The 24032-nt window shown below is 47.9% G+C and overlaps 1 protein-coding gene across 12 annotated transcripts in view; it reads left to right on the plus strand.

Moving 5' to 3' along the window:
* CELF2 (CUGBP Elav-like family member 2) overlaps window positions 1-24032 on the plus strand; it is a 550854-nt gene that overhangs the window by 518168 nt on the left and 8654 nt on the right. For 8 of the 12 annotated variants that reach the window (XM_061126053.1, XM_061126049.1, XM_061126050.1 and 5 more), the window contains 3 exons: window positions 12217-12336; window positions 17144-17341; window positions 21917-22060. In XM_061126053.1, coding sequence (XP_060982036.1) covers window positions 12217-12336; window positions 17144-17341; window positions 21917-22060 — 462 coding nt within the window. Of the gene's footprint in view, window positions 1-12216; window positions 12349-17143; window positions 17342-21916; window positions 22061-24032 lie in introns of all 12 variants that reach the window. The other 4 variants (XM_061126051.1, XM_061126055.1, XM_061126052.1 and 1 more) reach the window with 2 other exon arrangements.

Below are 24032 nucleotides of genomic sequence, written 5' to 3' on the forward strand. Positions count from 1 at the left end.
TCCTGTCTGTCAGGGGAGTTCGGACAGGGAGCAGTCGCAGGTGCCGTGTGTATGCCAGGCAAGCGCTGCGAAGAGGGCCCAGGCAGAATAAGATGGAGAGAGGAGATGGAAGGAGGCTTTCCCCTTCTGAAGGGGGAAACCTGAGGAAGGTGATGGGAGCATGGAGATGATCCGGGGCAAGGGTGTCCAGGCAGAGGACCGAGCAGGAACAGGCTGCGAGGAGGAAGAGGACTGGCATGACGCCGTCCTGAGGAAGGGTGAGAGGTGAGGTCCATGTCTGCAGATCTACATTCATTCCATCCAGTACGGTGAGGATTGTGAGGACGTAGTGACCTTCTTAAAATGCAGAGCACTCGAACAGCCTAGGAAGGTGGCCAGAGTATGTAAGGAAACTTGAAACATACTTGGCCATTTTCAGCTTTTTCCTGAGACCTGAATGAAAGGGAAAATGTGTCCTGAGACGTGTTTTCTTTCTTCCAACCCCAGCCAAGCATCCTTCCCTTTGCTCTTCACATGGCATCCGGCCTGACCAGAAATCCTGCCAACCACTGTGTCAGGGAGACGGGTTTCTCTCTTCTGTGTTGAGCAGAGCTTTGCATAAGAGCCGAAAATGTTTCATTAGAGTCCTGAAATGTGGGCAGCAGAAGCAATTTAAATCTACATTTCGATTATTTATCTTAAGTGTAACTAAAAAAATCTGGTGTTTAAGTGAAAGTAAATTATTTGTCTAATTTCCATCAGGGACTCTTCAAAGTCACAGAAAATGTGGTTAGTAACAATTCATGACTCTCCGCTTCATCAGAGCAATTTCCCAGGAAATAAAAGGGATGGGATGCTAGTCCCAAGGCCAGTGCATTTTTTTTGTTGTTGTTTTTTAATAATTAAAAAAAAAAAAAAACATATGGCTTCCTGTTGAACCATGCATAACCAGCCAGTCCATTCAACTGAAAGCAGAGCTTCACCATACTAGCCTGCCCAGGTCTTGGTTTACCTGTTCTTGAGACAGCTCTTGTGCTTCAGACAAATCCATCCCGGAAGTACAGGGTCAGTTCAGCACCTCCAAACTTTCCCTTTTTTAAAAATTATAAATTTATCATATCAGTTCTGCACACCCAGGAACAAACTCCCTACAGCATTATTATAAATGATTTTAAACAGTCTATGCTTTTAAACATGAAAGATTAAGCATTGTTTTTTGTAAAGAAAGAAAAGAAAAATCCCCTTAGGCAATAAATACAGGTTTGTCTCCTGGCCTTGCAATAAACATGAAAATAGTCTCAGTTGCCCATGGTTAGAATAAGTGTTTCATGCAATTATCAGGTGGTAAGGAATAAAATTAGAAATTAAATCAGGAAAGAATAAAAGCCAGGTAAATGCATTATTATGCCTTTTATGAGTTTCTTATGGGTCTTTTGAAGCCTGATTTAATCATGTTTCTTGTCTTTTATTTTGGTATGATAATTTTTCCTTTGTTTACTACAGTCTCCTATTTAGTTAATTAATTCTTGGGTCATTTCTTCTTACCCAATTTTGAACCTGTTGTTAAGGCGTGAGTCTCGGTGTTGGTAGAAAGGGATAAATTGTCTGTAAGGCGTGTGGCTGGGCCTTAAAGAAAGATATGAGTATCTGCCCAGCTTGTGGATCTGTTGCCTTGGCCTGGCAGTTTTGCGCGTGTGGGCACAAGCATCAGCATTACCACTCACAAGCACTTCTCTGGCGTTTTCTGTCCAAAACGTAACATTGTGTCTGTGTACATTATCCTACTGACCTTCTATTTTCTTTCTTTTAAAAAACTGTTTTAAAATTCTCTAATGCTTCTGTAAGTGCACTCAGTCAGGGACACACTTCAGGATAACAGATCATTTCTTTCAAGGGTGAAGGGCATTTTAAAATACTTGGGCACATTCTCCCATTCCCACCATTGGCTTTCCCCTGAGTTGTTGCTGTGAAGTCTAGGCAGCGTCTTTTCCCACCTTGGAGACGTGGCCTCCGCCTCGGAGGCCGCAACAGACACCACGTCCCGGGGACAGGGGGACGCTTCCTCGCAGACTCGTCGAGGGAAACAAATCTCATGTTCCCATGAGATTCAGACCTGCCCTGGCTCCTCACGTAAGAAGGGCCAGAGTGGTGTGTTATCCGCCAGCGTCACCAGGCTGGCTGAGTGGTGGGGGCTCAGAAGTCATCCTCTGAGTCATCCAGAGCCCTTCTGTGTCACGAGAGGCTTCCTCCCCTCCTTCCCCCAAGGTCCCCGCCCATGTGTCACACGAGAGCTCGCCTCGGGCGAAGAGGTGGATTCCCAGGCTGATTTAACGTGAATTCCCGAGCCTTCTGCTTGGCCAGGCAAGTCCGTGAGAAGGGGTTGGACCTGCATCGCACCTCCGGTCCATCACATGCAAGGGACAGTCGGTGAAGCCTGGAAGGACAGAAGAGAGGGACAGACAGACAGCAGGCTCTGGGAGAGGCTGTCCCTCAGGCGGCTGCGGTGATGCCACAACCTTGGGATGACTAAAGCCAGCTGTTCTTCCACAAACCTGTCTGTTCTTGCCGCATGGAGACATCCTCTTCCTCTCGCTGACCCATCCTCAGCCCCTGCAGGGCCCTTCTCAGCCAGCCTGTGGCCCACTGTCCTTAGTCAGTCACCATGTCCAGTCAGTTCTCTCTGTTTTCCTCCAACACCCACACAGCCCCGCTGGGTGAAGCTCCCTCGTCCCCGCGCAGTCTTTTCATATCGCTGAGCTGACACTTAGGAAAGCTGCCCGGCCCAGGGGGTGGCGGTAGTTACGGTCCTCCCCTTTGCTGCAGAGCTTGACTTTCTGCACGTCTGACCCTGGGTGCGCAGACGCACCCTGTCATGTATTCGTGGAGCTGTGGCTTCACTCGACTTGCTCTTGCTTTGTTTGGGGTGCACGTTCTCAGTATTTGAGATAGGGGCTTTCGTTCCCTACTCTAGCGGCTCTGGAGACCATTCTGTGTCCATGATTCAGCATAAATGTTGCCTTGCATGGTCCCAGGTGTTGTGTGCAGGGCCCTTGTGAGGCGTGTGTGAGCTCACACAAGCACAACACAAGCACTCAGTGAGACCCTTCCCCCGCCCGACCCCAGACTCTCTCTTGGTATCACCGCTGCCACTGGTAAAAGCGGGTATGGATTGCTTGTGTTTTGTATTAGATGGAAAAGCAACAACACTTTTAGTCACAACTTCTCAGAAGTTTATGACCTAAGGTCTGTGCTTTAAGACTTAAAAGCAGCAAAATATAAATGCTACTTTCGTACGTGGCTTAGTCCCATAAACTGGGTGCAGTGGCCACATGCACAAAACAAGCAGGATGCCCCAACTTGGACTCTTCCGGTGGAAGAGCGTGAATCAGATCAGGTCTGCGGGTGTGAGTGACAGGAGAGATCCTGACTTAATGGGTGACTTTTAACAGGAGAGTCGGCACTGGAGCCAGAAGTTTAAGATGAGTTAAGGTTTCTGAGGTAGAAATGGAAGATTTATCAGATGTGTCAGGTGTGAGAAAATACAGAAAAGGCATTCGGTTAGCAAATGGAAATCCATCTCCCTTTTCACCAGCATGAGATAGACGGGAAATAGGAACCAGGGAGGGAGGGAGGGCCCTGGAAGCCGTGGCTGAGAAGCTGGAACTTCCTCTTGTGGGGAAGAGCCAGGTGAGGACTCTGAGCAGAGGGGTGTCGGCGGGGCTCGGGTGCTGACGGGATGTGAGGGAGCAGAGGGAAAGAGCTGCCAACGGAAGTGTGCCGAGTGTGGGGGCCAGTAACGCAGCACCTTCATCAGCAGAGACAGGGCGGTGGGGGGCAGGCGGAAGGTGCTCCGTACCCGCGCAGGCTGAGCCACGGCACACGTGAACTGGTACGTCGTGTGAATACATCCCGCGAGCAAATGGGTCCTTGACCCTTGCGTTTGTGCCATAGCAGCTGCAGAGATGGGCAGGGTCAGTGTGGTCCCCAGGGGGACCATCGAGCTGGGAACACAGCAGAGCAGCGGGCTGGGGAGGTGAAGCCTTGACGGATGACTGTGTGCGGGGCAGAGGGGAGGAGCCACGTGGTGGGAAGGGAACCCTGAGGAAGCGTGGCTTCAGGGAGCCAAGAGCGGGAGTTTCACGCAGGAAGCGATAGATGTGAGGGCGGAGAAGAGGTGTTTGAGTTCGACCATGGGCAGGCAGTTCACACACACACCTGCCAGTGGTGGGTTCGCTGTGATGGTGGAAGGGATGTCACAGTTCTGGAGGCCGTGAGAGGGGGGGTGAGACAGGAGGCAGGAGCTGTGTATTTATAGATGACATCTTCGTGCAGTGTAGTGATTTTTTTTTAAGTCTAGAAGGGTCAATAGAAGGAGAAATTTTACGATGGAGAAAGACATATTTCTAGACTTAAGAGGAGGTGGAACAGAGGTGAGGAGAGGCCGCCGAGAGGCAAAAACTGACGGCCTGAAGGGGGAAGGAGTCTGGAGGGAAGGACTCAAACCCTCCTCTGTGGCGCCTGCAATAGCGGCGTGTGTGAAGCTCCGACCCCACCTCCATCCCCCCAAGCCCCCCACCCCACCTGCCGAGCTGTCGCCCAGCATTGGGTTGGACGCTAACATACAGGACGTGGCACAGAGCCGAGAGGATGCTAGTGAGTGGACTGGGTACCCTTAAGAGAGGGAACACCTTCACCACTGAGACACACAGGACTGGGGAGGCTGTAAAGGATTTGAGACAGGAAAGTATTCACATCACCATAGGGCAAGACTATAAATAAGGCTAGAAACCAAAAAAAGTTCATACCTGGTGCAGAGGTTTAAAAAAATAGTTAATCTAAAGAATGTAATAGAGGAACTGCAGTTTCACTTTCACTTAGAATACATGGACATCTTGACCAAGAGCTGGACGGCTGTGACTTAGAGCAAGTCATTTCATCTTTCTTTGCTTATTTCTCCATTGTGAAAACGACTTGTCCATTTTTACATTTACTGAATTATCGAGGGAATGTGTATATAATGTATGCTATTACTTTTTTTAAGACAGCATTAAAGTTTCATATGGGGAAGATGATTATTTTGGAATGACACTAAATTCTGCTTCTCTGGACAATAAGAGGTCGGTTAAACTTGGAATAAGGCCCAGTGATATTTTTTTCTCTGAACATTTGACTTTGGAAAGCAAATACTTCCCCACTGTTCCAAAAAATATTAGACTATAAATGCAGGGAACAGAGCCTTTCCTTCCTTCTTTCTACTCTGGGAGTTCGCTGAAGTTGGCAGCGAACTTCTTGATTTGAGGTCACAGAATCAACACACCCTGCTTATCAAAGATAGAATGGCCACTGTGGGATTAAAGAGAACACAGTAACTTTGGCCAGACCCATTTCCTTATAGCTGTCATCACTGAGGGTAAAGCCCTTGGAGAGTGGTTTGTTTTTTTTTTTCCAGACAGCATACGGAGTGTGTGCTCTGTGGTCGATCATTTCTAAAGGAAACCATGCAAGTAGCTGAAGGGTGATTCAGAGCATGTCAGACCTTGGGCTGTGCAGGTAACCTCTTGCCAGCCGTGTAGTCCTGTTATCCTCAGGGAAAGCTGCCTCTTTCCAGGACATCCTGAGACCAGGATCCAGACAGGTTTTCCAGGACTCTCCCAGGGACTTGCTTTCTACAGAAATCCGTGTTCCTCATTTTTCCTCTCTAGAGCCTGGTCAAATAGTAATCTGACCCATTTCAAAAGCACCAGGAATCTTTAAGATCATTCATTCATGCAAGCGCCTCCCTCTGTGATCCACATGAGGAAACGGAAGCCTGCGAGGTCAAGTGACCTGCCGAGGAAACACTGGCTGTTAACCGCAGCTGAGGGATCACCGCTCCTGCCACCCCAGGAAACGTTCAAAAGCAGGAGCTCCTAGGCACCTAGAATTATATATCAGGTTGAAATCATTATGATTTTTTTCAAGCTGTGTCCATGACCATCTGTTTAGTTCTGCTCAGTTCAGTTCAGTCGCTCAGTCGTGTCCGACTCTCTGACCCCATGAACCGCAGCACACCAGGCCTCCCTGTCCATCACCAACTTCCAGAGTCCACCCAAACCCATGTCCATTGAGTCGGTGATGCCATCCAACCATCCCATCCTCTGTCGTCCCCTTCTCCTCCAGCCTTCAGTCTTTCCCAGTATCAGGGTCTTTTCCAATGAGTCAGCTCTTTGCATCAGGTGGCCAAAGTATTGGAGTTTCAGTTTCAACATCAGTCCTTTCAGTGAACACCCAGGACTGATCTCCTTTAGGATGGACTGGTTGAATCTCCTTGCAGTCCAAGGGACCCTCGAGAGTCTTCTCCAACACCACAGTTCAAAAGCATCAATTCTTCGGTGCTCAGTTTTCTTTATAGTCCAACTCTCACATCCATACATGACTACTGGAAAAACCATAGCCTTGACTAGACGGACCTTTGTTGGCAAAGTAATGTCTCTGCTTTTTAATATGCTGTCTAGGTTGGTCATAACTTTCCTTGCAAGGAGCAAGCGTCTTTTAATTTCATGGCTGCAGTCACCATCTGCAGTGATTTTGGAGCCCAAGAAAATAAAGTGAGCTACTGTTTCCCCATCTATCTACCATCTGTAAAGAAGGCAGATACCTGGGGCCAGCTACAGGAAGGGTGTGCTTTTAGTTTGGTGATTCATAAGCAAAGTATCACTAGATGAGAAAGCAGGTCCAATTTGTCCTTTCCTTTGCTCCATTCTTGTTTGACCCAGGTAGACTGAGTTTATATAAACTGTTTAAAATAAGTTTCTGGCCCCACATGACACCATCGCCCTTGTGCCCCTCTTTACAGACCGGGGAGGATCCTGGAAACAAGGTGAGGTGAGGAGGTGTGCAGGTTGTTGACAACGCTGAGGTAGATTCTTTCTTAGTAGCACCCCCCAGTGACGGCTCCAGGGAGCACTTGGAGATGAAACTAAAGGGAAGAAAATGGTGGGACCATGGTGGACACAGAGGGGATGATACTGCCCACGTCCGTTTCCATACCACTCTCTCATCTTTGGAGACGTCCCCTGTCGTAGAGTAACACTTCAAAAGGGGCTCAGAGTCCCTGCAAGGAGCTGCTTCGTCTAGTCAGCCCTTCAGGCTCGGAGGCTTCTCTGGCCCATCTGCAGAACCTGTCTGTCCCAGCATGGCACAAGCCAGGTTGCTGACTGAGCTCCTTGTGAGTTGGAAGTGGGTTAGCGAAGGAAAAAGGTGATGCGGGTGTGTGTGTGGGGTAGTGGACATGCGCATTACAGATGGCTGGGCACTGAGATAGAACACTGCAGAAGCTCTCGATGTCCTTTTCTAACGCGAACAGCCTCCTCCCACCCTGTCCTCTCTCCTCTCCCCACCCCTCCCCCTGAAAAATAGACCCCACGCCCTTGGGTTGTGACGTGCTAACGACAGAGGCGCCCGTGTAGGCGCTCCACCACTCTGCCCCCTTGGGAGCATCAGCGCTTGTGTGACGCAGAGGGGCGACGGCAGGCTCCGCCGTCCTGAGCGTGCCTGGTCAGGGCGGGCAGTGTTCCCTTGTGTGTGCCACTGTTGTGTTTCCTAGACCCCAGAGCTCCTATGCTCTCAGGGTCCTGCGGATACTCTGAAGGCAGACTCTTGGCGTCTTCTGTTGACGTCGTTTCACTGCAGCTTTCCGAAACTCTTGCGGTCCACCGTGAAAGTCTGCCCAGTGTTAGGTGGCAGCCTGGGTGGGCAGGGGTCTGTGGGGAGAATGGATACATGTATATGTACACTTGAGTCCCTTCTCTGTTCACAGCATTGTTTGCTAATTGGCTGTACCCCAATACAAAATTAAAAGTTAAAAAAAAATCTTGCAGTCAGGGAAAGTGGGGAGAGGGTTTCACAGGTGGAGATGGAGGCGCTGGGTTCCTGGGAAGCATGATCATCTCTGGGACCCAGTACTGGAGACAGGACTTGCCAGGGCGCCCATAAAACAGAGGGGAGAAGGTTCCCCTTCATGTAGGAAGGATGGTGCAGACGTGGTCAGGGTCAGAGGCTGGTGCCCCAAACGGCCACTTTTCTACTTTTCTGGCTAGGTCTGCAATCTGTGAAAGGGGGAGAGCCTCATTCCCTCCATTCAGCCGTCGGCCTCCCCCCAGATTGCCTGTCACCCCACCTCGTGCAGAGAATAAGAAGGAAGCTGCATCTCTGTGTTTCTGCTCCTGTCCTGGCGACCAGGCAGCAGCTGGTTTGGTACCGGTCCCCCTCCCTCTCCAGCACCCTCACCCCTCCCAGCTTGTCATCAGAAGGCCCGGAACCGAGCTGCCGTGTGGGGTCACATACACATGGCTCTGGTGGGTCGCATGGCTGTTTCAGCTCCTCGCTGGCCAGCTGCTCACCACCTCTTTGGTGACTTGCTTGGTGATCTAGAGCCGGCGGTACTGCAGGCGTGAAACATGACGTGTGACCAGGTCTCTCCATCACTGCCTAGAAGGTGAGGCAGCTCTGCCCCCACTTCCCCCCCCCGCCACGCCCCACGTTCCTCTGGGCTTTGAGGTACAGCCTCTCCCCTGCATGGAGCACCCTTTGACTAAAAGAGATGCCGTGGGCAAAGACGAACCAATGTTTATTTACCACCTTCTCTTGAAACGTTCCTGTGCCATCTTGTAAACAGTTTAATTGAGAAAGCAGAGGATACGGTTCTTAGTGGAGACAGAGGGAATTTTAATTTTAGGTGGGCAGGACGCAGGCAGCCTCCTGCCAGGCTGCCAGCACAGAAGTAAGGAAAACAGGCATGTCGATGGCATTTAATACATCTCTGTCTTCTGTGTTGACGGGCTTCTCTGCTGTGCTTCTCCTGAATATCTGAAGTACTTGATTGAGACTGGTTGTGTGACAAATTTAAGTTTTCCTTTTGCTTTAAAGAGATTATTTTCTAGAACCCAGAAGGTTCTTAAAGGCAGCCAGATACACAACTGAGGTATCTTTTCCAATTTAGACTTAAACTGGGGTAAATTTTCAGAGCACTGGAGCACACGGAGTCCTCTCATGTTAAGGCACGTTGTTTAGTTCAGTTCATCTCATGTCTGATTCCTCTCCCCGCTGTTTTTCACCCTCTTCCCATCTGTCTACTTACCCAACAACAGCACAACAAGAGGTCAGAAGACTATAGTGCACTGCAGCCAGTCTTCGGGGGTCCTAAATAAATAGAAAAGCAGAATAGAGACCTCTGACTTGCATAATTTTTTTTAATTTTTGTTCTATACTGGTGTGTAGCTGACTTACAGTGTTGTGTTAGTTTCAGGTATATAGCAAAGTGATGCAGTTAGACACACGTCCATTCCTTTTCAGATTCTCTTCGCATCTAGGTCGTTACAGAGTACTGAGTACTTCCATCTGCTCTACAGAGGTCCTTACTGATGATCTGTTTCACATACGGCAGCGTGTGTGTGTGAACCCCCAAATCCTCATTTACCCCTGCACCACTTTCCCCCTCTGGTAACCTAAATTTGTTTCCTATGTCTGTGAGTCTGTTTTTTTTTTTATAAATAAATTTATTTGTGGTTTTTAATTTTTTTTAGATTCCACATATAGGTGATACATATTTGCCTTCCTCTGTCTGACTTAGTTCACTTAATCTGACAGTCTGTAGGTCCATTCATGTTGCCACAGATGGTAATATTTCATTCTTTTATGGCTGAATAGTATTCCATTTTATATGTGTGTGTCTGTGTATATGCATGCACACGCCACGTCCTCTTTATCCATTCATCTGCCAACAGACAGACTAGGTTGCTCCCACATCTTCAGTGTCATAAATAACTGCTGTAAAGCTCTCACTCTTAACTGCAGCCCCACTTGCTTCCAGTTTTCTGGTTTTTTTTAAGAGGGCAATGAAATGGTGATAGTATGTAATGAGCATACAGCTACAGCTGTAGCTCATTTTTCAGCACCTGTTATTTCTTATAATCTTTTTTTTTTTCATTTTTCACCTTCTCATATTGTGCAGACATATTAAAGACCCTTCCTACTGCACAGTAATAATTCCAGTATCTGAAGTTTTGGTGGATCTAAATATAGTGTCTAACTCTGTCTCTGCTGATTCTTACTCTTGGTACTTGGTTTTCTTGTATATTTTGTCTTTTTGTGTTTTTGTTGTTTTATTGTGAGCTTAACTGTCTTTGGAGCCTTATTTCTGAGAGTTCTTTGTTGAAAATGGGCCTTTTCAAGGTTGACTTACAGTTGATTCTACAAGGTGCTAGAAGAGAGTACAAGCTGGGGACCACTTTAAATCGATGGTTGGATGGGTTTCGACCAGTCAGGTAAAAGAAAGTTGTTTTGCAGACTTATGTGAGGGCTATATACTATAAGAGGGAATCCTCTCCCCCTGCTCAGCACTGTTTTGATACAGGCAGTTGTCCTTATAGTTTCTGAAGCAGGAAGTGTATCTTGTTCATCGTTACACTGCTTGTTTAGCCTTCGAGGGTTCCAGACTTCCTGCTGGGGGAGTCTCTTACGCGCTTTACCTCAGGTGGACCCTAGACTTCTTGTATCTGTCATGCATGGGAAGGCTTTGAGAACTGAAGCTTAAATTTATCTGGTTCACCAAATACCCTTAAGGCAAAAGCTACCTTAAGTGTGCTACTTATTTTCCTGGGTTCCCACTTTCACTTATACCATTGATTCTGAATATTTCTTACTGAATGGTCAGTTATTGATGCAATTTAAATATTCTTTAAAATATCTTATTGAGCATTTTAGTTTCAGTGGGAGAGTCTCTCTAGTACCTAGACCACCTAACCACTAGAAACAGAAGCCCCCTGCATTTCCCATGGAGAAATGCATTTTAGTCTGACATCAGCCTACATGTGACAGCTCTTACACACTAATGTGCCAGCGAGTATGGGAGAAAAAGTATCCCTGGGGCATGTTCTGATTCTCAGCCAGTAATAAAGGCCTGGGGGGGAAAAATGAAAAGGTAAAGGCCTGAAGAGCTTTCACATGATTTCAGGTGACACCAGAGAAGAGCTTCCAGAACAGTCTTCAGTATGAGGACATCTGGGGACTTTTTCCCAGGGAAACACTCACAACTAATGAAAATTATTAAAAAATGAATAGGGAGGACAGCCACTTTGGGGAATATTTTAGCATTTCCTCAAAATGGAAGACAGAGCTTTATCATACGACCAGCAGTCCCATTCCTAACTACGTATTCAAGAGAACCGAAGACATATGTCTGCCCAGAAACTTGAGTACAGATGTTCACGACAGCATTACTCATAACAGCCCCAGAGTGGGAACAATCAGCATGTCCACAGCTGATGAATGGGCAGACAAAGTGGACTGTTTCCATACAGCGGGCTATTATTCAGTAATAAAAAGGGATAGAGCACTGACACGTGCTGCAACATGGATGGACCTTGAAAACATTTTGCTCAGTGAAAGAAGCCAGTCACAAAAGATGACATATTTTATGATTCCGTTTATATGAAATATCCAGACTAAGCAAGTCCACAGAGACAGACAGTAGATCAGTGGTTGCCAGTGTCCAAGGAGAGGGGAGAGAATGTAGAATGAGCACTGATGAGTACGGGTTTCTTTAGAGGGTAATAAAAATGTTCCAAAATTAGACTATGGTGCCGGTTGTACAACTCTGTGAATGTACTGATCAGGGAATTGCATACTTTCAAGGAGTAAATTTTATAACATGAATTATATCCCAATGACGCTGTTAGTTAAAGGTGGGTGATTGTTTTATCTCCCCTTCTATAAGCACCACTACTTGGGTCTTGAAATCTTCTGTCAAACCCAGGAATATGTATGACTTTTTTTTTTTTAACTTAAAATTCCGTGTCCGAAGCATAAAGAATAAGAAAGCCAAGAATTGCCATTTCACTCCCACCTTGTGCTGGTCATTTGTTCAGAGGTTCCTGAAGTGGGGCTGATGAAGGACCCACCACTCGGGAGGAAGGGCCCTCCTCTCGTGGCTTGCCCTCCACTAGCCAGCAGAGCGCGTGTTCGCTGGCTGGCACAGCAGAGCCATGGTGATTTTTTTCCCTAAATGTCACTGTCACAGTTGCTACAAGCCCAGCCCACGTCTCTCACACTAAAGCCTAAGCGAGGCTCCTGGTCGTCCCGTGACTGACAGTCCCCCAGCTCTGTCCGCAAGGACGGGACAGACTGCCTCCTGGGCCAGCCGGCTCTCACTCACTGTGTCTTTCTCTCCCCTTTCCTTGTCTGCCTTTTGTCTTGCAGTGGCTGCTTCAACCCCCAACTCCACTGCTGGTGCAGCCATGAATTCTCTGACCTCTCTCGGGACTCTGCAAGGACTGGCAGGAGCCACTGTCGGACTGAATAACATTAATGCACTCGCAGGTACCATCAACAGTGAGTATTTGCTGCTCTGGTGGACAGCCTTCCCCCAAATTCTCCACAGATAGTGCTCAGCCAGAGACAACCTGCAAAGGCTGCATCACAGGGAGAACTAACACTTGGGAGGAGGGGCAGGAGCACACGCTTAGACAGGTGTGTGCCGCCTGTGTCCACTCTGAGTCTCCACAGACAGCCCCCTCACCATCCTGAGTCTTCAGGGGTGTAGGGTGTGTACTTGGTCACAGGTGTCTGTGGTTGACAGGTATCCGCAGATCCCCGGGACTCTGATTGGGTTCTGGTTTGGTGCCCTTCTAAGAGGCTGTGAATAAGTTACAAAAGAGAAATCGATGAGTTGGAGGTCAGGACCACGGGGCCAGCTCCAGTCTGCAGGAATCTGAGCCAGTCACTGCCCCCATTCTGGACTTCAGGGTCCCATCTGAAAATGGGACGTCCTGGATCAGGTGGCCTTAAAGGTCCCCTCCAGGTCTGAAATCCAGAGGTTTATGACAGTCATACAGGAGGAGAGAAGAGGCCCTGGGAAGCAGGAAATAAGGCTGAGTGGAGAGGAGTTGCCCCTGGAGCGAAAATCTGGGGTCTTTCTTAAGCCTCCGGAGGCCAGGGTCACCCTACAGCGAGTCTCGTGGAGGGCCCTATTCCCCTACGGCAGGTTGAAGCAGAGTGAGGCAAATCGTTTACAGAATTCCTCAGCTCTGAAATACGCAGACTGACCGAAGAACTCAAATTCTGTCTACGCAGCCTGCCCACTTCAGGTGCTTTAGATTTGTGGGGAGAATGGCTCCCGGCCAGAGGATGAGTCACAGCTGACGCTTGAGCTCAGCCTCGGCTCCTCCACTAGAGGGAATGGTCCTCAGGCCACCGAGGGGACCCCGGGTCTGCCTTTCCTGACAACAGCCACACGACAGCCTAAGGAGATCTGACCTGGGGACCTAATTACCTAGCAGGCCACCCAACCTCTGCCCATTTTAAAGTATTAAGAGTTTTGGCAAGTTGCCCTATTTTTAGCCACGATTCACTCAGTGAACAGTTTCTAAAGGGTGATCAAGAAGTACAGTTTATTTAAAAGAGAAAAACAAAAATCCCAAAAGAATACCTTGTAATTTATTTTGTAAAGAAGAACCTAGAACTCACCCAAATGAAGACTAGCTGTTATCACCCAGATAAGAAGATATAAGTCACACATTTAGAGGTAGGGAATTCTTTCAGGCTTTATGGAATCCTTTTATGCAGATGCCCTGGGGAAAACAGAGATGAACCTGGACTGAGTGTTATCTGACCAGAGGCCAAAGAAAGCAGAAAGGAAAAAGATTTTCTTTCTTTCCAGACTGGATGGCTTTTGATTAGCGAGCAAACAGTAAATGAAGTGGTAACCACAGGACAGCAGAGTACTGTATTCCAGTAAAGCTGCCTCCAGCGCCCCTCTTGCCAGCAGCCCTCACTGCCTTGACTCCTGTTTCTGACCTTGTTCTGCAGACGCTCCAACTCACTTGTCCTTCCCCTCGGTTGCAGACGAGTGTTTGCACACACCCCTCCATGCTGCTTCTATGCCCCAGGACCTAGTTCCCCTAAAACAAGGAATTTGATTTGACCGCCTGCCTGTCCTTGGTCTGCACAGTACCAGGCCAGTGGGAGTGGCTGTCCTCCTCAGCACGTGCTCATGACTGCTGTGTGTCGTCCTGTCCGTGTGCTCCTGCCTCTTCAGCCTGTCCTGCTGTCCTTTGCTGGGGTTTTCCCATTGTTATCATGAGCGGCTAGAGAGGGACTCTGTTGAATGGCAGAGAGACCATGATTAGTTCTTGTGTGGGGTCTGTGTTATTCAGTTTTGCTTCTGGCAAGAACAATGGCCTTATTGTTGTGTTTTTTTAATACTTTGCCACTGGATAACTATAAGTATAGTTCATGGGAAATTAAGACCATTTCTAGTCTCAAATAACCCCTGCTAAACAGTATGAACTAGGAAAACGCTTAATTAAACCCAGAGTCATGCACAGAGAAAACCATGTTCTGCCTGCTGGGGTGAATCACCCTCAGAGCTGTTTCACAACCCCAGCACTGTCTCGGAGCTTATACTTGCTTCTGAGACCTCAAGAGAAAACCTAATGTAGAGGCAGGGTCCTCCTTCAGACCGTTCTTCCTTAACAGATGTAGCGATGCCACCTGTCCCGCTGGACAGTCCTCAGAAAAGGAAGTCAAGAAACGAGAACCTGGGCAGAGGCCACCAGACCAGTTTCCGTGTCGTTGCCGTTTGCTCCCCCACTCCACACAGGAACCATTACCTGCCATCATAAGGACAGGTTTCTGGGGTTCTGAGCAGAACCAACTCTTCTCCACGGACAGAGGAGCCAGGGAGAAAGGTGGTGGTAGATGGATCCAGTTAATTACCAAACTTTACCTCTTCCCCCCCAGAGGGTTCCTCATCTCCCCACAAGACAAGTTTTGGTTAGTAAACAAGTAGCTACACTATTTGAGCTCCATATCCTTGTTCTTCCTTTGTAAGTTCATGCATGGATGGAAGGACTAAAAAGAAGGACACTACTCTAAAGCTAAAAGCAGAATGGCAAGATGAGAAGGAAGGAACGTGGGCAGTTCACTGACAAGAGCTTTCCCTCCTGGATTATGTGAGGCAGGTGTCATATACTAACAGCTGAACTAAGTGCACTAACTTTATCGCTAGACAATTTGCAGAGGCCTTCCTGCCCTCATTGAGGTTTGCCACACCTGTCCTTTTGTTCCAGCCTTCCTCACACAAATAGCATCTGTGGGAATCTCAATTAAATTAGGATGAAATGATCAATCCATTTGGCTTTTTCAAAGAAAGCCCTGTTCTTTTAAGGGGAAGCATTTCATGCAATTAACCTTCAAACCTCTATTTCTGTTGTCCAAAGTGCATAGGTGGAATCAGATACCAGCAGCTGAACTGACAAGTGTTAACATCATATAATGATTATTTAATATAGAATAATATTAAATCATCAACAGGAATAACTCTCAGAAGTTGAAATCCTTCTCTGATGGTTCTTTGAATTCTGCCGGGTGATCAGTTACCCATTCCACCTTGGCACTGGCACACACACCTCAGAAACAATCAGAATAAACTCCTTCATGGAAAGAAACCTGAAGCAGAGTCAGCAGGCCTCTGCTGGCCAGCACCTCCTGAGCTTAGCTGGGATCAGCTAGATCTGCTTGAAATCACTTCCTTTTTCAGGAAGCTGGCTTTCCATGCTCATGACCTCTAGGCTTTCCTGGACAGGCCACCCTCCCCCCAAACATCACCCAGGGGCAGCACTGTCCCCGCAAGCCCCCCAGGGAGAATACCAGCCCTGAGGTGCCATGAGATTCCTCTCCTGTTAAGCCATGCTCTCATTCCTGTCGTGTGTAATCCTCTGACCTAAGAGGTGAAGGTGTCAGAAGAACAGAGCATGATGGAGTAAGTACGTGTCCCCTCTCCCCTGTGTCCTGTGGATGGCAAGCAAAAATGTGCATGGAGGTTTAAGGTGACTGACATTTGACTCCTCTGTATGACATCTAAGCATCTTATTTTCTTGTTCTCTATTTTCACTACACTGCTTATTACCATTTTTTCGCAGTTAATCATCTTTGCTATTTTAACATCCTTAATAGCCCTAATTCCTTCGATTTTCATTAATGTTTTCACTGAGTTCTTTGCAGAAACAGATCTTTACCAAAAAAAAAAAAAAAAAGTCTTCATCGTAAAGGGAACTCAAAGCAATTATGATGTCACCTCTTCCATGTCCTGAGTTCATTGAAAAGTTCACACTCTATTAAAGTATACTTGAATTGACTCAGTATTCAGGAAAAAGTGACACAGTCAGCAACCATAACAGAGCAAAAGAGCAGCCGGGAGACAAGGAAAAAAATTTAAAGTGTCCTGGCCGCCACCCAGTTCACATGGGTTAATAGCCAAGATCGCTCCAGATGCAGGGTCACTTCAGTTAACTGGAAAACATGACGTGGAATGTTCTCCTTGCTGGAAATCCCAGTTCCACGGGCACTAATTAGTATTTGGACATGTGTGTGTGTGTGTGTGTGTGTGTGTGTTTGCTTCTGAGAATGGTCCCATCCCCTTTCTAGCCTTTCACACTGAATAAGCAGCTTCAGTCCTCCTCAATGAGGGAAGGAAGCTGCATTTTTTCCTGCACCTTAATTCTTCATCAGCACGATTCTCCCTAAGGTCCTCATCCCCAACAGCATCCTTCAGCTGATCAGGAAGCCAGTCAGTGGAACTGGCAATTCACTGAGTACACCACTCATCCTACCAGCCATTTCCACATCAGGCAGCTTAGGGTGAGAAGGTTCAGCCTGTCCTTTCCTTTCTCAACCCCTGGGTCATCCCATGGCTCCTCAAGAACCCTGTAATTAGAGGTAAGGGTACAGATGTCACAGGCCTCTGCCACTAATGTTTTTTCTTATGTGCTTCCAAGCTGTAAGAAGCAGAAGGCTCTTATTTCAAAGGGAGAGCCCCAGTCTTGCCAGTAGCACCCTGCATGGAGTTGGGATGTATTGCCCACCTGTAGTGCCTCGGAGAATTCGCTCCCTGGCCTAGGGAGTGAGGCTCGCCATCGCTCAGGGGGTTGTGGTGGTTGTCTGTGTGTCTGCCATTATTGACGACTCGTTCCTTCATGGTTCTGTCTTTAAGTTCACGTTGGTGTAACTGGTGTGCTCGCTGCATGCACTTGCTGTCGTACTTGTGTCAAATGATTCTCTGACTTCCTTTGGAAAGCACTAATGAAAAGTGCTGTTTCTCTTCTCTATTGTTGGGTTTTTTGTAAAGTTGCTCAAATGCTCTCAGGTATGGCGGCTCTGAACGGAGGACTTGGCGCCACGGGCTTGACGAATGGCACGGCGGGCACCATGGACGCCCTCACCCAGGCCTACTCAGGGATCCAGCAGTACGCGGCCGCGGCGCTGCCCACGCTCTACAGCCAGAGCCTGCTGCAGCAGCAGAGCGCCGCCGGCAGCCAGAAGGAAGGTGGGTGCCCGACCCGGTCCGCGTCCGGCCCGGAGCAGAGCCCCGAGGAAGTGGTGATGAGCCGCTGTCCTGAGAAGAAGAGCGGCTGTTCCATGCCTCCTGCTCACGGTTTAAGACATCTGACAGGCCTGAGCACTCTGCTGCAACCTGCTAGCTGTCTTTTCGTTTCCTCTCCCGCTCCCTGGTCACGTGGACCTCCCACCCTCTGCGTGCCATGCTGCAGGCACCTAGTAGCTGCTGCCGCCAGACCGTTGCCAGGAGCCCTCTCTCCCGAATCAGAAGGGCCATCTCCTTTCTCCCCCTCCACGTAGACGCCTCCTTAGAAGGCCGAGTCGTCAGTGCAGTGTCCTGTGGGCTCACCCGGCTATTGCAGGGTCCACGTCCCCCGTGATGGGGATGCTGGCCTTGCAGTTGGCGATGGTGTCCAGGTTAATGACAAAATCCACTCTTAGGATCGACCCGGTCTTTGTTTAGTCAGGGTCTTCTGGGGAAGCAAATAAGTGATTGATTGCCTTGCTTCTCTGCCAGTAAGGCAAAATAAACATCAGGAAGTGAATGCTAAGAATACATGAAGGCTAATTATAAAGCAGTTAATGAACTGGCCCGAATAGGGAGGGCTTCTCTCTCTCTCTTTCCTCCTTTTGGTTCCTTCTTCCTGACTGAAGTTGCTTTTAAAGCAAAATCTGCACTGAGATATTTATTCTCTTTCTGACTTGGTTCGCATACAAGAAGCAAGGATAAGAAAGTGCTGAAGACATTTTTAAAATTCCTTTTCATTCTGATCCTCACCCCATAGTTCCAAACTGGTTTTTGTCTGAAGACTTTGACTTTAAACATGGTGTCCAATAAGCAGTAGAATGGTTTTACTTTGTCAAGTTGGGAACTGTAACAGGGACACAACTTTAAAGATCGTGTCATTTTGTTTTGTTTTTTTAAGGGTTTTTTTCTGTTTATCTGTAACAGCATCCAAAGTGGAAGGAACTTGAATATCTGAGTTTTTCTCTCTCCAATCTCTTTCCTCTCAGTTATGATGTTATTGTAGTTTATTTTAAAGCTCGCACGACTGTCCAGACAGCTGCGTTTCCCAGGTGTGTGGAGACCCCGTGCCATAAATGCCTCAGCTTCCCCAAGGAAAGCCTGTGGGCAGTCCCTCTTTCTGAGGTCTGACTTCCACAGTAACAGATGAGGGTGGTAGGAAATATCTTGTGAGATAATCATGTCCTCTGGAGAGACCAGGAAAGCCAGTTCCCCCACGTGCATCTGAGTGCTGGTCACTTCCCCGTCACCCAGCAGGGATCGCCTTGAGGCAAAACGTGTAACCTGGATCACATTAGGCACCAGCAGACCAGAAAGTTAGTGGCTTAGGAGAGTCTGGGCCCCGAAGTTGCTGCACCCCAGCTCAGAGCCCTAAATTTCTGTGCCTTGAGTTTCAGGCACTGCTTGTGCAATAATTAACCCTCTGGGATTAATGTAAAATAACTCAGAATACATGCTGCCTGTCCGGATTATGTATATTTAGGCGTGCAGGCTACCAGTAGCATGGGTTAGTGCTCAGTCTTTGTTGGTGTTTCAGGATTGTTCATGTCAGGTTTTTCTAATCTCCCATCTTTTCGTATGTCTCTTCTGGTCATCATCTTCTCTCACCCTGTTAACGTGTACTCAGCAAATTTAAACCATCTTTTCCTGGTAGCTCAGACAGTAAAGAATCCACCTGCAATGAGGGAGACCTGGATTCGATCCCTCCCTTGGGAAGATTCTGAGAAGCAGGGCATGGCTACAAACTCCAGTATTCTTGCCTGGAGAAGCCCCATGGACAGAGGGGCCTGGTGGGCTATAGCCCATGGGGTCACAGAGTCAGACACAACTGAGCGACAAAGCCCAGCCCGACATTAGCGTAACTAAAGCATAATTTAAAAGGCAAGTAATACTGAGAAGGAAAGAAAAACGCCACAATGAATTCCACTGCTAAAGAGAGTTTTAGATTTCCTATTCCATAGTTCTCTAATCAAGAAGCACAGTCAATCGGATGTATTTAGTCATGTACCTTGGTATATATTTTCCCATAGGAAAGTGAACCAGTCTGGCCTTGTAAAGAAATGGTTTTAATATTTCTCCCAGCTAAGACTTTGAAGCATTAGGCATCCCTACAGATCTGAACTCAGGCAACCTGATCACCTTTCCTGCCATTCCTAAATAGTCTCTGACCTCTTTTGCACGTTCCCATCTCCCTGAGTTTGCAGGAGGCGCGTGCGCGCACACACACACACAGTAGGTAGAGCCCCCAGATCCCAACAAGACGCTGGCACCCACTTCCTGCTGCATCAGGGGCCCTGGGGCTCTGTGAGAAATAAGAACTCGGTGCCAGCCGGCTGGACCAATGACACAACTCGATGAGCTCTGGCAAGTCAGTCAGGTGTAGCGGAAGCCCACGAAGTGCATGGTTGGTCAGCAGGTTTCTTACTGAAGGGAGATGGAAGGAAGATAGAGACGGTGACCCTCTAAAAACTGTTTCTTTGCCCTTGGCATCTGGCAGTAGCCGCCTTCACTGAATGTTAAGAGATTTTCCATACCAAGTCACCTCTTTCTCATTTCTGTATTAACAACTTTGGCAAAATCCAGGTATTTCTTGGTGATGAGGGAGAAGACAGTGCCTGCCTGGGTTTGCTTACCTTCTTCCTACGTTCCTGGCCCCCTGTCTGGCCCAGACACATTCAGAAGGCACTGCGGCCAAGAAGGCCAGGGCTGCCCGTGTAGCCAGTGATCTGTCGGAGCGCGTTAAAGCTGCATTTTCTCCCTGGGCTTGAGGAGGGGGATCACTTCACAATTCAGATTGGGCCCCGTTAGTTCTCACTGTGCATCTGGAGTTCTTCTTTAGAGGCACGACCAGTTTGGGCAGTACCAGGTCTCCTGCTCCACACACTGCATGGCGGCTCTGAGAACATCCATCTCCCGGGTTCTGCTTTTGCATCTATTTATGTTAAGTGTTGACTTCTTTTAGGAGTTTGTTTGTTTTTTTTTTTTAAACCAGGAAACATCTGGGGACATAAACCCTGTAATTGTGTCCCTTTAGATACAAACTGCATCTCTTACGCTGGCTATGTCCTTGGAAATTGTGAGCAACACATAAAATTAAAGTAGCCTCGTTAACACTTAAGTAACAAGGAAATGCTTCATCTCTGTGGCTTCAGAAATTTCCTCCAAGAACATCTCCTTGTGAAAAGTTCCATTCATTACGATACTTTTTTCTTCTATGATTGTGTGTGTGGAAAGAAACTTGTTTTGAGTTTTCTTTGCAAAGATGTTTATCCTTTTATTTTTACAAAGTTCTTTCTACCCCAGTTTTGTTTTTCTTCGACCCATTCAGATAGACATGCTCCCCACAGCCCCTGGGGACCCACTGCACCATGTCCCCTGGGGCTTCCCATGGACACAGGCAGTCCTGGCTCTTCTCCCGTGAAGGTCAGTTCAGGTCCCAGGAACCAGTGGCTTGGCCATTTCACCAGCTGGATGAGCTCCCCTCCTCCCAGACACTGTGCCCAGAACATCCCAGAGGCGTCCAGCCGCGGGGCCTCCCCAGAACCTCTGCAGGAGGATCTGCCATGCCCCTGAACACCCTCTGACCTGGAAAGCATGCTTACCTGTTACGTATGAGAAGGTGACTGTCTGCCATCAGGTCACTGGGAGTCCCTCCTTTTTGCTTTCTCTAAGCTGCAGATACTTCTTATGCGGGGAGTTAGAGAGATGGGAGAATGGAATGGAAATAAAGTTCATTTGAGAGCTTTCCTCTCTGGTGCAGCTGAGCTCTCCCCTCTGGTGCAGCTGAGCTCTCCCCTGTTCTGCCCTTCCTCCTCATATTTCTGGAAGAGATGGTTAAGAGTGAAGCTCACTTAGTGTTTGAGCAGCTTCTGTACCTCATACACTCTGGGCAAGGCTAACTCCCAGGGACATCCTTCCGTTCACAGTTGTGCAACTCTGGCTACCTATTTTTCCCTGCCTTGACTCACTGCCAGTCACTTCTAATAAAGATGATTATTAGACTGTGTGTTAAGCGATTTGCCAGATCAAAACTGGATGGATAATTAAGTAAATGATTGAGAAATCCAAGCAGCATTACTGCTATATCCATTATGTCTAAATTGCTGCAATTTGTGTAGAATACACAGGATACTCTCTCCAAGAGACAGTATATACTATGTGCTACAAAACACAGCCGCCACTCAGGAAAAACCCACACCTTAATTCTGCCCTCCACTCCACCCCATGACTGCTACCTTCACACCCAGGAAGACAAAGTATGCGCTCACGCACAGTAAGCAAATGTGACCCACAGATTATAGATGAAAAGGACGCCATTCTTCACTGGTGTCTCTTTGGAAATCAGAAAGATATGAAGGATGACTCCCGTCCTAAAGGACACACCAGCACGGGACATCTGTCTCTGTCCAATCTCACTCAGCAGGAGAGGAAGCCACGTGCTTAGCCTGTCTGTTGTTAAAACATTCCTACGCAGCAGCTTTGGAAACTAAGAAGTGAAGAATACCTTACTCTGATTTTTTTTTTCTTCCCCCTCTTTAGGTCCAGAGGGTGCAAACCTCTTTATTTACCACCTTCCACAGGAGTTTGGAGACCAGGACATCCTGCAGATGTTCATGCCTTTTGGAAATGTTATCTCTGCTAAAGTCTTCATTGACAAACAGACCAATCTGAGCAAGTGCTTTGGTATGCAAAAGAAACCCAGTTAGAACATTACAGGGCGCTCCCAGTAAGGAGTCCTGGGAGGGAAAGTATGATGGCCAGTATTCCAGACGCCAGGACAGGGCCTCCAGTGTGTGTGGTGGTTCCTGGCCCTCTAGATCCAGTAAGCAGACTAGGCAAAGTCATCTCAACTGAAAGAGGAAAAGGGGCTATATAAAAAGGAACGATCTGGGAAACTGAATGCCCACAGAGCAGGTGATGCTTTATATTGTACTGTGCAGGGATCTCACTACTGGGAACTAATGTCCTCACTGTAGAGCAGCGTCAGTCTCTGGGCCCCATAGTCTAAATGACGAGCTTTCCCAGACAGAAATACGCTTGAGAGACTGTGGTGTGGTCGAGGCTGTCATGACCCAGAGGGGCACGAGACGCTTGGCACGAATCCCATCCCCTTCACTGTGACTCAGGTGCTGTGGGTGTGGGCAGCACACTGGGGGGGGGGGGGGGGGGGGTGCTTATGGTCCAGCATCTGGTGGTACATAAACGTGCACACACTTGAGTGCACGTGCCTTCATGGCAGAGACGTGCTCACGCCACTCCCACCGCCACAGCTCACGGGCACGGGGACGGTGGCGGCTTTAGCTCATGGTGACATGAGAGGCTGCGGTCTGGCGGTGGATGGGATCTGCAGTGGCGGCCTGGGCAGGCAGAGGGCCCCAGAGACACTGGTCTTCTCAGGACACTGGACAGCCCCGACCCGTGGTGGCCTGAGCTGTCACAGCCTCCTCCATGCAACCTGGACTCTGCCTCCCAGAGAGAGGAGGGCAGGCTCCCTGCATGCCCTAATGTTTTACAAAGGAGGTGAGCATTTATTAAATCTAGTTCTCGTTTTATGTTTTGAACCCTTGTGTTTCCCACAGTAGTTTAGAGGCTCAATTGTCTAGGGTATATGTGCCTCACGTGGCAAGTCCTGGCCCAGTCTGAGGTGTAACAGTTGCTTTACTCACTCCTTCAATTTAATGAGTCACATTGGCCGTAGGTACTAACAGCAGCACAAAACAAGATTAAGTAGAACAGATACGGGCCAGAGGAAAATGAAAAGAAGTCTATGGTATAAAGAAAAGCAGGTGGGGGTGGTTCTCAAAGAGGCAGAACCTCAGACTTGGTATTTGGCTGATGGGTAATGGGGCAGCCCGTCTAAAGAGAGTGCTTTGGCTTCTAAAATTCCATTATCATGACATCCTTCTAATTTCTGTGCCGTCACCCAGGAAGGTCTGAAGCCTCTGTTGTTAAGGGGAATTGGTGTTTTTATCCAAGTGGAAAGGCTGTTAGCCTGAACCCATTACAAGTGTTTAAACGCCCTTGTGATGGCTCATGAGAGAATGAAATGGACAGTAAGTTGTTACAGAGGGTGCGCGCGTGTGTCTTATAAGAGCTCACCACCGGAAGCTTCCCTGCCCCAGGCTTCCAGCCGGACGTTTATAGTCCTCATCACTAAACAGTGTCTGAGCTTATTTGGCGATAGGAAAGGGTTGTATTTTGCAGTGTGATTTTGAGAAAATATTTACTGTCTTGAAAAGAGTATCAGTCTACAGCGTACTTAACCACTGTGTGTATAATAGCACACAGTAATGTAGCAGATGATTATACTTAGCATTAGGCACTGTGCTTTCAGCCCTTATTAAAAGGCTGTAGCACCTATATGTAGGTGTCTCAGTGAGACAACACAACTGCTTGGGGTCCCAGGCCTGCCAGTCATAAGCCATACCCCATTTTTTAGCCTAAGCTCTTGGCCAGGTTTCATTATCCATTTCACCCTTGACACACTTCCATTCTTTAATCATCTTGCTACCTCTGGATTAAGATGTAGAAGAATATCAGCAAAAGTCTTAGATCCAAGATCACATTTATTGGGAATTTAAATTTAATAAAAACTTAAACCATCTTTTTGCATACAGCCAGCCTATGAGAAGCTATTCTGCCTTATACTATACGC

The sequence above is a fragment of the Dama dama genome, chromosome 23, assembly GCF_033118175.1.
Source record: "Dama dama isolate Ldn47 chromosome 23, ASM3311817v1, whole genome shotgun sequence".
Taxonomy (NCBI): domain Eukaryota; kingdom Metazoa; phylum Chordata; class Mammalia; order Artiodactyla; family Cervidae; genus Dama; species Dama dama.